The sequence below is a fragment of the Zootermopsis nevadensis genome, unplaced genomic scaffold (genome assembly GCF_977971745.1).
Source record: "Zootermopsis nevadensis isolate Lab colony 2312 unplaced genomic scaffold, Znev_1.0 Znev_ptg000001l, whole genome shotgun sequence".
In the NCBI taxonomy this organism is placed as follows: domain Eukaryota; kingdom Metazoa; phylum Arthropoda; class Insecta; order Blattodea; family Termopsidae; genus Zootermopsis; species Zootermopsis nevadensis.
In genome coordinates, this window is record NW_028259133.1 from 5,222,650 (window position 1) to 5,237,985 (window position 15,336).

Below are 15,336 nucleotides of genomic sequence, written 5' to 3' on the forward strand. Positions count from 1 at the left end.
TTTCCGGTTGGACAACTAAAGGCTAATTCGAAGACATACCACACGCTGGATTTACGTCTCTGTCAAGCAGACCATTGGGTTTGATCCCCTCTACAAGAACAGTGCCATAATAATTTTCTCCACTTGTAGGAAGAAGTCATTATCGTGAATAATACATGGTCGTTTTTCACGCGCTCTGTACTTCTGTTGTGAAGATACAGAAATTAATCTTTTAATTGTAATTACCGCCTTTTTAACTTTCAATAACGCTACATTTTGCCCATTGTGTAGGTACATTTCTGAGTATTGCATGATTTTTTTATTTTATTTTTAGTGTTCTGTCTGACGACAGGTCCATATGAACAGGATCCTTCCATCCTTTTCTCGGACTGGGACCTGTTCATATACGTTCTTGGCAGATGATCCAGAAGTGGTTTGCCATTGCCTTCTTCTGTGTGTGAATGGAGTAATTGTTGGGATGCCACGGAGGAAAACTCCGTGTTGCCTAGACCACGGCCTTGCCCAACACAAGTTATAAATTCGGGCACCGCCGGGATTCGAACCCGAGACCCCAGGATTACAAGGCCAGCGTTCTAACCGCTAGACCACCGTGGCTTATTGCATGATTATCGAAATAAAAATTAAGTAGAATTTGAGGTTATCACAGAGGTGAGTAACAAGATGGCTGTCTTCTGGATTGTAGTGCGGTCTTGCACCATTTGAGAGTCGAGTTCCTAGTGTCGAATCCCGCTTGTGGACAAATGCAACGACAAATTCTGTTGTGTTGTTTGTAGATATGCCCTACAAGGGGCTTTTCCACATTTTAACAATTTTATTAAATTTATGAAAGATTAAATGAAATATAATCTGTTTGATATTAAGAAAGTTTTAAATAGAAGGTAATCTAATAATAATCATAAAAATATTTTTCAGTTTTGTGAATTTTCATTGTGTCAGTTGTGTTTGTTTTCCGCGATGCTTCGGGAAATTGCTTTACTCCTCTGTTCGGGCGATTAATTGTCGTTTCACTGTCTTATTTTTATCACTTCCGTTTTCATATTAGTGTCTATGGCCATCGTTAAAAGTAGTTCGGTTGTGCGCGTAATAACACAGCATTTGAAAGGTCCCAAGTTCGATCCGGTCTGTCGGCAGTAATATTAAAACAAAACCTGCCAATGTAATGACAGTCAATTAGCCAAATATGGAAGTAATATCAACTTTCAAAAGTCACACAGTTCTACATCAAACTTATCTCAGACATGTTGTTTATACAGGACGAGTCAAAAGTATATTTGAAGATTTCGCGGCGAATAGTAGAATGACTTCTGTTCTGAGTTGACGCGGTTGGTCAACCAAGAGGACTCCATGACCTTTCCATGTGTCAGACAATAAATTTAGTACTAATAATAATATCAGTATTAGCGATTTTAGATATGAAAGAGGGAACAAAAATTCTGAGCTAATAGTAGCAAGCATTCTGCACTCAATTCTCTGTAAATATATTTTAAAATATATGAAGTTTGTCACTTTTTTAAAATAATGTATTAGCTAACATTTTATTTATTTTTATCCAACACTGGTGATGACGATACATGGACATAACTTTGTTAAAATGTTGAAGCTGTGCAAATTTTTTAAAATTTATAAATAAAACGAAATAAATTAATATCAAAGTTTTCGAATTTGCTTATAGAAATAACTGATATAATTAATAATATAAATCCAAAGTATCCAAAGTAAATAAGAGAAGGTAAAATTTTGTCGTCCTTTTATAAATTTATTATTCCATATTTTTTCCCCGTAACTTATTATTACGATTATACGTGGGCTAATCTTGTAATTTTAAGATCATAACTTATTAGACCCGTTCCGAAATACGAGGAAACTGCATTCTAAAAATGACAGTTCTCTCACACAAAGACTGTCCTCACTGATAAGTCTGCTTGTTGCCAACATCTGGCGCTGCAGTCTAGCCGGAGAAGTGAAGCCCCCCTCCCCAAATTTTCTATGTGCCGGATCACTGCCCTGCACTCCTTATAAACGCAGTGATGTGAAAACATGGGCAGCCTTGAATAATTTATTTGAAATCTGCCCTGACTACGGTTTTTAATACATAAATGCCAGTAATCTTTGAACAAATTATTTAATGACGATCTAAAAAAATCTGTGGTTATTTTGGCGTTTGGGGAAAGAAAGGTAAAAATATATCGGATGCCAAGTTTGTAAGGTAATATCTCGAACTGTTTCTTAGGGGTTACGAAAATTCCCGTGAGAAAAAAGTAGGTGGGATTTGTTTCCGAAGCCCGACTTCGTCATGAACATCGGATAGATCAACTACAAATATCATTTTTCCTTGCAAATAATAATAATAATTATAATAATAATAATGGCCCGAAACAAACTTCGACATTTTGTGTCGTATGAAAATACTCTCTGCTACAAAAAACACCAGCCCCTTTAGACGAGTGTGTATTTCATGAGATGTTCATCGTTTGCTTGTACATTCGATCCAATGCTCCCCTCCGTACTAAATGGGCAGAGAAAATAACTTGTGATCTAATTAGTAATTCAGTTAAGGTTATCTAAATAGTTTATATTAAAAGAGCAGATGTACAATAAGAACATATATTAAACCAGCTAGATAATACAGTCCAATCTGAAAACGAAATAACAAGCATGTCTAGACAAAGTGAACAAATAGGAATACAAGAGTAGTATGCGATGGTTCAGATTACCATTTCTACGCTGAAAGTCTCTCACTACTGTAAAATAACAGCGTGGAGTCGTAGCAGACTAAAAACAATGCTCACAGTGCGAGAAGAAGTCAGATGGGGACCTGAGTGTTGGCCTTCCTTTGATAATTTACATGGATAACAAAAGCAGAATTTCGTATTTAGAAAATTAACACGCTCAAATAACCCCAAAAACTTCATAAGAGCTAAATCAGAAGATAACATGGAAAGAAATCCAACTCTCTAGAAATATAACAACGTGACTTACGATTTACGCTGGTTTCCATTAGAAAAACAAGATTGTAACGTAAGGACGCCACCCGTAGCAGTCAAAAGAAAGTTACAATACATTTGATTATCGAGACCATTACAGATCGAAGGCTAATCGGAGTCTCCCTGGTCGAAAGGCAAGGCTTTGGGCGGTTTGAGGGGGAAAGGAGAAGAGGGACGCGAGGAGGTAGGGAGAAGAGGGGAAACGGTCCTCGCTGATGTTGTCATAAGGTTGTACCAACCCTCCGTTACAATTGTAAAGCTATCAAAGCGTAATAAAGAGAACATCCTCATATAATGAGTTGTTTTTTTCAGGTTGCTAAGGTGGTAAATATGAATTTATCTGAACTGAGGATCTCAATTCCATTTGCCTCCACTAAAGCTGGAAAGTAAGAATAGTTATTAATCAGCTTTCAGTTTGCGCTGCCATAGGACCAGTTTCGTCGTATGGAATAGGTAACGAAACTCATAAATTGTAGAAATGCAGGGAAGAATTTTGTACACAAATTATCTAGCTGCACTATACAGTGAAATTTCATAACATTAATATTCCCTGTTATCTCTCTGTTTTTGTTTTTATCATCACTGTAACAACACCTCTGTTGTTTAACAGTGCAAGGTGCGCTGTCTTAGGTTAGGGACTACAAGTTATTAATTTTTAAATAACACGCGTTCACTCTATAAAACTGTGTACAAATCTAAAGCAGCTAATTTAAGCCTCTGATTGGTTGCTTCTGAGCTGGACAAATAATATGAACAGCGAAATTAGGACATGTTTTAAAGTTCTAACGATGGAACGAGGCTGGATTTGGAAGAGAGCAAGTAATATTTAATGTTTAAAATTATTAAATTTAAAGGCACGTAGGTTCTGCTATAATTGACAATGTTTTTAAACATTGCAGCACGCAATGTCAGTTCACTCTCCATTTAGTACTCGCAGCGTCCACAGAATGCAACTGATTTGTTATAGGCGGCACCATCGCGCCGTAAACAACGCTCTCTGTCGTACTGTGAGAGAACCATACACCACGCCAGTCAGATCCCGAACGACACATGGCAACTGGGAGTCGGATTTTTTTTCGTCAGGCAACATCTTTGACATTATAATGTTTCCAGCAACTGGGGCAGAGTACACAAATGCAGAAATGTGATGACTCATTGTGGCGTTGCTAGTTAAAATAAAACACAGGATGTTTTTGTACCAGGAAGTGATGTCAGTACGAGTTACACTGTGTCTACTATTTCGAGGAGATTTCGCATCTTACACCGATTTAGGAATTAAAATGTTGGCAGTCTCTGATTCCCAGATGGGTAGTAAAAACTATGATGATTTTGATATTTTTTTACATTTGTTTCTAACTCTTCTAGCGAAATGACAAACTCCATGGATAGAGTCTTTCTTCGAGAAACTTATAATTATTCAGCTAGTCAAATATTTCTACGCTTTCCATGAACCGGAAATTTATAACCGTACACTCAATCGTTCTTATCCTGAGCCAAATAAATCTATTCCACAACCTCCCCTCCTGTGCCCGAAAGACCCATTTTAATATTATGCTTTTTAGTTCTATCTATGCCTAGGTCTTCCTAGTGGTTCCTTTCCTTCAGTTGTCTCAAGAATTAGTGCATGACGCACGTTGTAACTGTCATTTACATTTACAAATTTTTTTAGGAGCTCAATGGGTGTCTCAAAGGCCTGTGGCAAACCCTTAGGAGATTGCTGTAGAGATAATGGTGTCTGAGAATGTAAACAAGTATCCGTCCACCTTTACAGAGTAACGAAAACTCTAAGGCTTAGTCTCCGTTTCGTCTTTGTTTATTCAAGCGGTTGAATCTTTATAACGTCATAAGATTTGTTGCGTTCGGTTATGACTCATTGTTTCCGCATGTAAAGTAGTGATTGCAGCGAGACCCAGTTACACGATCAGGAATGCGTGTTAAACAAACTGAAAAATTTAAATTGAAAAGAGCTAATATCTTCGAAATGTTTGCCTTCCAGACCTCACAATTAAAATCAAAAATAGAAATGTTAAATGCAAATGACTGAATGTATGTTTCTACACAAATAACAATTATTCCAGTTTCGTTAAACTCTTAAATTTTTTTTAAAACGGCGTTGAATCGAAGATTAATTTATTTATATTCGATTCAACAGCCCCCTAAAGTGTAATTATATCATTCTGAATCATTTTGTATATTTATAATGCTTGGTGTTTTCACGTACGTGGAAAATGAATATGTAATCTTTAATAGGAAGGAAAATGCTATTGTGCAGAATTTAATATACATTTATTTAATTAAGGTTTATCAGAGATGCCCCTAGTGTGAATATCAGTTTAATTTATATTTTCTTCTACGTTAAATGCATTTTTAAATATAGACAAAATTTTAACAGATGACCCTCATTTATAACTTTGCTGTTCTTGAGTCGTTAACAAGGGATATATGTGATTCCATTTTTGAAAGAAAAAAAAAGATTGTGAAGTTTTTCATTAACAAGCCAAACATTTCCGAAGCATTGAACTGTGAGTTGGTAAAATATGCAAACATTCGATTTAAAATTTCCTATCATTACCTCATTCCAAAATTAATCATATTCTGAGCACCATAAAATATTATATATACAAATTATTTTTCGCTGAACAAAAACGCCTTTGATGGCTGTCTTCTGGGTTATAGCGCCTTGTAATCTTGTAGAAGTTTACCGACGTTTCGGAGGTCTTTACTGCCTCCATCATCAGGTAGATGATGGAGGGAGTAAGGACCTCTGAAACGTCGGTAAACGTCTACCAGACTACATGGCGCTACAAACCCAGAAGACAGCCATCTTCGGACTAACCGCCGACATAACCTCAAATCCTAAACAGAAGCCTTTTTCTTGAAACATTGGTTGTTCTCGCACCACGAAACACCTTGGAGATTCCATGCTCCATAAGAGACGGACATCCCAATAAAAGTACAAAATAAAAACAAACTTTATGGTTCATTCTTGTTTTATTTTAAGTTTAAATTCTGCAAGATATAGATAAAAAAGAGGCCTATATTTAAAATATCAATGGACATTATAGTAATACTGTAAATATCAATATTCAACCAGTTTTCGCATTGAGTTGATTGCATTTTATTATATGCATTCAAAGTATTCAAAGCATTAAAACTGTATAAAAATCATGTTGGTATTGTCTTATTATATTTAAAATACTTCAAGACAGATTACAATATTAGATTCCAGATCCGAAAATTTCTTCTAGACAAAAATCACTTTAACTGGGAGCTATTAATACAAAAATGATGACGATAACGAAATAATAATAATAATGGGGTAGATTATAATTTATTCTTACGTTTTCTTTAATTCTCCATGTTTTCTGACGAAGGTTATTGCTTATTCGTTTTAAAAATACTTTATTTGTCATCATATTAATATGATTACCAAAGTATAATATACTGAAGTATGCCAGCAAGTGTTGCCAACTGCACTGCTTCAAGGGCGGGACCCAGAACTGTCGCCATGTTGTAATAGCCGCCATAAACTTGCAGACCTGCAGTCTCGATGCTCTGTTTACAGTAATCTCCGTCTGAAACAGTGCATTATGAAAAACTTCATTACGACCGGCCCACAAATCGAGACACGAGGCAAAAATGTCTTAACTAAAATGTAATCTAACTGTCGCCTTCTGAAAATAACCGAAAATGCCTACTTAGATGATCCGTCTTCCACATATTCCGGAGTCCGGGATGAGTGTAGGACTTCTGCAGTTCGTTGTGATTTTCCTCAGTTGTTTCAATGAATAATTTATTTAAATCGACAATGGCTACACATTTGTAGTTGGTACAGTGCCGATTAATTATAATATTTATCAAATCTAAAAGTTCGTGAAGATGATGAGTTATTTGAATAAAAATTCCTTGTATATTTTCCATTGTCTAATAAAATAATAAAATAGAAAAAACGACGTTTCGGAGATAGAGCCCAATCTCCGAAACGACTCTTTTCTATTTTATTATTTTACTAGACGATGGAAAATATACAAGGAACTTTTTATTCAAATTATAATATTATATACATAAAGACTTCTAAAATAATTATCAAATATGTAGACGTAAAGAAATATAACTGAGTTCCGTTACTGAACTCATCTAAACAGTTAACACAGACAGGATAATATGAAAATCCGAAATAAGGCGAACACAATTTTTTACATTGCGTAAGCTTAACGAATAAGGTGTTCAAATGATCAGCCGATAGACAGAGGCACAAACCTTAGACATCAAATACAATTATTCGCCGGATTTAGCTCCGTGTGACTTCTTCCTCTTCCCAAAGATGAAAATTCAGCTAAAGGGAAGGAGATTTGAGACGATAGAAGAGATTCAGGCAGAATCGCAGATGGTGCTTGACAGGCTGACAAAGAAAGATTTCCAGGGATTCTTCCAGGCTTGGCAGCGGCGCTGGGATCGTTGTGTTCACTCCCAGGGGAACTATTTCGAGGGCGATGGATGAATTTAATACCTGAGATAAGTGTACGGGTTTTTATAGGCGCAGTCTAGAAACTTTCCGATCGCACCTCGTACGTTGCACTTCGTAAATACTGGATGACACTACTTTATAAGACGTCGTATATCGCAGTAACGTGTCTAGGCAAGGCAGTTATAAACGTGGACAAATTTTCTTAATGCGGAAGTATTTTCAGTGTCTAGTGAAGAAACTTTTCTACTTTTTTTTAAATAACGCAACGAAGTTATAAAGTGTGTCATAGTAGCAGCCATATGCTTATATATATATATATATATATATATATATATATTACTTCAGTACATTTAAATGCACGGAGAATGTGGTACATAAGTGTTAAAATACTGTCCCAAATATTTCACACTATTTTCAAAACAATAAATTTTTAATTCATTGTTTTTTATTACATTTAACTCCTTGTAAAGTTAAATTATGTTCGCACTGAAGAATTTAAATGTCGAAGATGGCTGTCTTCTGGGTCTCGCCCTGATGATGGAGGCAGAAAGGACCTCTGAAACGTCCGTAAACTTATACTAGGCTACACGGCGCTACAACCCAGAAGACAGCCAACTTCAGACTCAGCGCCGTGAGAAGTTCAAATCTTTACAATGTAAATGTCAATTAGAGTATGAAATTTTCCATGAACATTGTGAAGTAATATTTAAAACGTTATTTCGGAATCAGGAACTTGGGAACGATAATAATAAACCGAACATTATGACGAAATTACTTTAGGGAAAAAAGCCTGCCATAATTCAAGTGATATTCATTTATCTTTAAGTATCCTATCTAAATACTGAAATATAAAAATATATTTTATAAGATAAAACACGGCTTTTAAGTCTCTGGGAAGGGCACTGATTGTGGATGTCTGAAAACAAAATTCCGAGGAAAAATACTTTATCCTGTAATAGAGGAATTAAGCTTAACATTAACTTAAATAAATCTGTGTAGCTTATATTATGAGTTACGTAACATGTAGTCTCGCATAATATTGATTAGGTGATTATATCATACAGTAAGTGATAAGTCAGAGGCATGAAAAAATCGTATAAGATATAGTTCAGAAATCCTAAAGATAAGACAGCATTTTGAAGACATGGCCTTAAACGGAGGGCAATGTTAAGATTGATCTTTGAGACATACGGTCCAGTAACGAGCCCTTGTGATTCGCCAATTAAACTTGGGATCGCATAAAAGAAGGGAATTTCTTACAGAGTTCAATAACTATCACATTTCATTAACTGACGATAAAAGTTACGATGCAAAAGAAAATTTATGAGGGATTAGGGCAGGGGTAAAATTGTTGGAACACATTACCTTCAAGTATAAGCTGATGGTGTTGAAGTTTTGGGCGAAAACTTAAAAATAGTAATTAAAAACTATATTAGATGCCAGTAAAGAAATAGTTCTAGAAATAAACGCAGAGAAAGTCTCATCGCCAGAATGCAGGATAAAACTACAATATAAATAATTTGAAAACTCAAATAACTGGGACAGACAATAAGAAATCTTAAAGAAATTAAGTCCATGTTAAGTTTCTACCATACACTTCAAGGTTTAACGGTTAAATTTAGGTACGTATTTCTCGTTTCTCACAACGGTGCTATGGGCTTAATATTTTGAAAATTAATTTTAAACACACTTTAAAATTATATGCGTAAAACACGAATAAACTTCTTTCCATCGTGGAAAATTCAAACAGCAATTAAGATGTTAACATTTTTCGGACCGTCCAAATTAATATAAGATGTATCGATAAATTACAAAAATTAAACAGTAAATAATTTCATGTGACAAAGAATAGTTTATACAGTCAACTCTCGAATTACGAACGTCACAATTCATTCAAAATTTCTTAAAGTCGCCAATAGATAGAGTTCCTTATAAAAAGAAATGCCAAACGTATATTGAACATACATAATTGTAAGATTTAAATAAATAAACTTTTAAAAATGTATTTATTGCAATAATTACCAGAAAATTATTATATGGTAATTATACTGAACTGTTCTTGGTTAATAAAACTAATCTAGCCAGTAAAAAAAAAACGTTGGTTTACATGTCTCGCCGCGTAGAATGTTTTCTCGTGGGAAAGAAATCTGTGACTCCCCCTATTATAATGTAATATGATCAACACTTGATTGCGATGTTTAGTAAATGGTTTTAATGCTTTAAAATGGCTGCTAACGTATCATAAAAGCTCAGGAATGCAAGATACACATAACAAACAACGTCTTGGAACGGAACTCGTTCGTAAACCGAGAGTTGCCTTTATTTGAGTACAACCGAAAGAAAACAACTTTTAAACTCCTGAATAAGAGCAGAAACAGTCTGGGGACCGCTACAAAACAGATTAATCTAATTTTTCGGCTTTATGTAAGCAACCCAACATAAATATTAAATGCCGGTGAAAGCGTGATAATGAACACCAGAGTAATTTTTACACAAATGTCCACGGGCTGTAATATAACACGATAACACCGACTACACTCGGCACAACTGTAAGCCACTCATGCGCTGATTCAAAATAACATTCGCCTAGTTTCACGTGAGATGATTCACTACAGCAAGCGGTCATTAGAAAGCTGACTTCCTGTAACATTAGAAGAAAAAAATATAGAACACTGGATTTTAGGGGGGGGGGCATATATTAAGCTATTAGTCTTTGGTTTCAAGCGACAAAGGTTGCAGCTTTGACCAGGCAGTGGACAAAGAAGAACTACAGTCCACAGATCAGGAGAAAATCCCTGCTAGGAATTCGATATACGCGCATGCGCAAGATTTCGCGGCGAGTGACGACCCATCCTAAAAGCATTCGTTCCACAACCACTGAACGAACAACAGACGACAGGCTTTCATGTGTTCTAATGGGTACAGCTTTAAGATTACCTCACAGCGGCACAGTGATTTAATCTAGAATATTATCGCAACACCCGCAGAACACATTAGAGGTGCGCTCACTACACGCTACTCTTAACTGCTTGATGTTTTCAGTCTGTGTAGTAGCGTAAAACTCTGACGTATCACACTTCCCACCAATAGCAGCCCTCTAGTCCACCTGATACCTACAGTCCACAGATCACGAGAAAATCCCTGATAGGAATTCGATATACGCGCATGCGCAAGATTTCGCGGTGAGTGACGACCGATCCTATAAGCATTCGTTCAACAACCACTGAACGAACAACAGACGACAGGCTTTCGTTTGTTCTAATGGGTACAGCTTTAAGATTACCTCACAGCGGCACAGTGATTTAATCTAGAATGTTATCGCAACACCCGCAGAACACATTAGAGGTGCACTCACTACACGCTACTCGTAACTGCTTGATGTTTTCAGTCTGTGTAGTAGAGTAAAACTCTGACGTATCACACTTCCCACCAATAGCAGCCCTCTAGTCCACCTGATAAGAAACATTCCCCCCGCACCGCACTAAAACCGTTTTCCCCCTCGAAGGAATTTTCTGCTGATCTGTGGACAGTGGGAAAGCCTTTAATTCTACTCGTCTCCAGTAGCTGTCGTCAGAGTCAAAAGAGACCAGAACGCCAAGAGGCTCGGTCTCTGCAAAACTGTATTTTAAATTAGATTCACAGAATTAACACAGATCAACTCCTAACAAATTGACTGACTACATGAAGTAGAGTCCTCCCTAAAAATCTGATAGTCGCTTAGTTAGTCATGAAATTTCTCTGCTTTAACCGAGCCTGAGTTTATTATCTTGTTCATAAGGGTCCGTCATGTGATCGTCTTGAGCCACCCGATTTCATTTTAACCATTTTTATATCCGCATGTCTACGCCTAGGTTTTTCCTTCAGGCTTTCCAACAACAATTTTATATCAATTTTTAAACCGCATACGTACTACATGCTCAGTTCATCTCATCATCCTTATTTGACTGTCTAGTAGAACTGTTAGGTCCAAGTGTTTCTGAAGCAGCGTGTTATAGAACAGTGGTATTCAACCGGGGGTACGCGTACCCCCGGGGATATGCGAAGACATCTTAGGGGGTACATGAAATTTAAAAAAAAAAATATTTTATGATAAATACTGAATAATCAGTAATGTAATTTATTTAATTTATTTTAGATGTAGATTATATACTATGTATAACTTGAATTATACACCAACAAATTTGGGGGTTCAAAGTTGAAGGGAAATTATATCTCGGGGTACGCGAACAAAAAAGGTTGAATACCACTGGCCTAGAACATTATCAATCTGTGATATTCCCTTGCTGAAAGATAATGTGTGTGGATTACCCATACAAACACCAATACAAAACAGATTAAAACTCTAATTTTTTATATTTTATTCTTTAAGTTTTTAGACGACAGCCGGTAAGATTCTGAAGGAATTTACCACTTGGAATGACAGGCATAGATAAGACGATACAAACAGGCCTACATCTTAAACTAATGTAAAAGCAAAATATTTAAGGGTTTATGATTACTACCCTGAGAACGATGAAAAAGGTGATTGTCGAAACGTCGGTTTTCTCGCGTTTCAATCAGCCCGAGAATAATTAATTGTACGAGATTTAAGGGTGCAAGAACTTGTTCAGAATATAGAACATTGACGCTCTCTTGTGAACATCTTAGGTGCTCCAGAAACGTCAGTAGTTTTTGACTGTCTGAAAGGCTTCTTAAGAAAGACTCAGCTTTATGGATAAAATATGAAGTTCTCACGACGATGAAGATGTTATTTCTGGTCTGCTGGGGAGTAACACCATGTGGACTTGTGGGCAGATATTAACGTTCCGGAGGAATATATTATTTTCATATTTAGAAACAAGTGAATTTGTTGGAAATTGAATAGTTTTTACAGGATTACGAGATATAAGAAAGGGGAAAAATTCTTTCTCTCTGATCACTCTGTAGGCCCGGACCATTTCCTCCTCATTATTTGGCATTGATTAGCCAGATTTCCCCATGTCTAATACTTTTCCTAACCCTATATAAACCATCAAACAACTTACCAACAACTCGCTTCAACCCTGAAGATGGAGGCAGTCTTTTTATCCGAAACGTTGTCATCTATGTTTAAGTCCATACGGTGTTACAACCCAGAAGACGAACATCGACGTCCGATTATGAAGTTTATTAGGGTAACCAACCATAAATGCGTAAAAAACAGAACTGTAATAAAAGTTTGGCTAGGATATATGTTGTAAACTAAGTGCGTAATATTTCGTTACATTGAGACAACAATTTTGTGCAGTGACGTAATGCTGCTATCCTTTCATATCGACGTCCCTGGAATTTAATGTAATACTGAAGTTAAAAACTGATACTGTTATTTTTTTTTGAAATGGCCTCGAATTCTTATAACCACGTCAGCTCAAAAACCACCCATCACCGGAAAACAGTATCTGAAAATATCGCCCTGATGATGGAGGCAGTAAGGACCTCTGAAATGTCGGTGAACTTCTACCAGACTATACGGCGCAACAACCCAGAAGACAGCAATCTTCAGTATCTGCAATGTTAAATCTCACTCCATGAGTACATTTGATGTTGCTTAGGTAATCGTTTTAACATACTAACTAACTAGATGGCTTACCGAACTCGAAGGTTCATCACCGAATTAAAAAAAGCCCTCCACCGGACCCTGTTCTGGGCGAGTAAAATCCAGTTTCCTTCAACTCCTATCTCCCATAGATCCCACCTGAGATTATCCTCCTATCTACGTCTAGGTCTCTCCAGAGGTCTCTTCCCTTCAGGCTTCCCAAATAGTGGACCCAACCAACCAGATGGCTTACCGAATTCGAAGGTTCATCACCGAATTAAACAAAGCCATCCACCGGACCCTGTCCTGGGCCAACAAAATCCAGTTTCCTTCAACTCCAATTTCCCATAGATCCCGCCTGACATTATCCTCCCATCTACGTCTAGGTCTCCCCAGCGGTCTCTTCCCCTCAGGCTTCCCAACCAATACCCGGTGCACGAGTTTGAAACCAGGAGCTTCCAGTCTCGGATTTGTCTCCTATTTTAACTTAAACATAAATATGGGAACACTTGAACCACAGAAGGCAGTTGTGAGAAGCCTTCTTTCTGTTAATTACGGACTTTCAAGATGGTTACGCCTAACATTCAGAAAATGCCATGGAGAATTGCAGTCTCTGGAAGTTACAATAACTTCCTTTCAAGGACACCGTTCTATATTGACGGAATCTGAGAGATTTCGTTTTAATAAATACAATACGAATATAGATCAGAATATTTTATTAAATCGTTAAAAATCTAGGCTGCAGAAATTAAAAAAAAATTATATCGCATTTAATTTTCTCAATTGTTTGATATTTTTTATGCCCAAATATAAGAATACAGTTTTAATTACAAATACCACTTTTATTTAAATCTTGATATCACACAACTATTGTAATTCATAGACATTTTTGGCTGAATTATTTAAAAACTTAAAAAAAATTCACATTTATATCTATCTTTGTTCTGCGAATCCATCGAAATTGCTTCATATGTTCCGCTGGGTAGAAGCTTGTCGTCCAAACTATGAATGTCCACGTAATTACTACCAAAGCTTCATAATAGGCATCAAACAAAAAATAATACGATATTAAAAATACAATAAATCTAGAAGAAAACATCATCTGAAATCTGATAAACATCTGACTAAAAGTTGCATTTAAGAAATTATATTTAAGTTTATATAATTTTATACACCTGAAGATGGTTCTTTTAGAACTGAAACATGTCGTGTAAAAAAGTGATGATCTAATGTAAATCGAACATTTCGAAAGAGAACATCATTTAATTTAATATATTTTAAATATTTAAATGTTAATTATGGTAATATTTTAATATTTAATAGGAATTTTATTGTGATTAGACTGACAAGATTTAAACAAATATATAATTATCACAATATGACGCAACTTTATCATCTCATAATTTTTACATTTAAATAGACTACTTGGATATGCAATGTATTTCTTTCACTTCTAACCTAAATCAATGAATAACCAGGTTAAGTTTTTTCATCTATATTTTGATTGATTTCAAGGATAAAATTAACACGATTCGCCAAGGTTGATATTATTTTGAGACTTTCAACTAAGTTGGTTAAAATCCAGCAAAAATGACGAAGTGATATATGGCATACGCTGCAAAATTGTACACAAATTTTCTTTTGTGAAATAAAACGTTATCGAAAACAATTTAACGAAGTCTGATAAAGGCACTAGAAACACGTTCTTGCGGCAGATAATGTCTTAATGAACCTTACCGAAGAACTAAAGTTGGCGACTATATCCTGTGGTTCCTGAGCTGCCATCACGGTCTGAGTGAAAGTGTTCGTGTACAGTTTGACCTCACCTCACCTGGCCAAGAGGTCATCATGATCGCGCACCTGAATACCCAGCCCATATTTTTTTCAGACTAGCATTATCTCGTTCTGTTAATTTTACAGAGCATTTATTTAAACCTTTCACTACTTACAGGAATACCTGAGGTCTGGAGGTTATTTGACATCGCTGTATCAATTGGAAGAATTTATGTAGTACTGTAGAGTCAAATATGATTTTTTATGAAACGACATCAAGCATATAAGTGGATGATGAGGTTTTTTGAAAAGCTTAGTTGTAGAATCGTCTTACAGGTGTGTTTACCTTTAATATAAATTTCGATTCACGAGGACGAGTCATGGTTTTTGTATTTTTCTCGCTTCCTAATAGAAGGTACTGTTTTACCAGAATCATCCGACCCCTATCTTTGTAGTCTTATCAGAACAGTCTGTAAGGAGGCTGTGAACGGATGTGTGACTACAATTTTACTCTGGTCTACAGACCGAACTTCTTGAAAGATTTGGAACTCTATTGT

General features: G+C 36.1%; 2 protein-coding genes across 9 annotated transcripts in view; both read right to left on the reverse strand.

The window, feature by feature from the left end:
• Nucleotides 1-3,104, reverse strand: part of NimA (Nimrod A) — a 126,181-nt gene extending 123,077 nt beyond the window's left edge. The window contains exon 1 of one of the 2 annotated variants that reach the window (XM_022086217.2): nt 2,980-3,104. The gene's annotated coding sequence lies outside the window, so the exon portion shown is untranslated. The remainder of the gene's footprint in view (nt 1-2,979) is intronic. The other variant, XM_022086235.2, reaches the window with a different exon arrangement.
• Nucleotides 3,105-5,956: 2,852 nt separating this feature from the next.
• Ance-3 (angiotensin-converting enzyme Ance-3) overlaps nt 5,957-15,336 on the reverse strand; it is a 183,419-nt gene continuing 174,039 nt past the window's right edge. For all 7 annotated transcript variants that reach the window (XM_087356498.1, XM_087356387.1, XM_087356304.1 and 4 more), the window contains one exon: nt 5,957-6,559. In XM_087356498.1, coding sequence (XP_087212624.1) covers nt 6,411-6,559 — 149 coding nt within the window. In that variant the 3' untranslated portion in view covers nt 5,957-6,410. The remainder of the gene's footprint in view (nt 6,560-15,336) is intronic.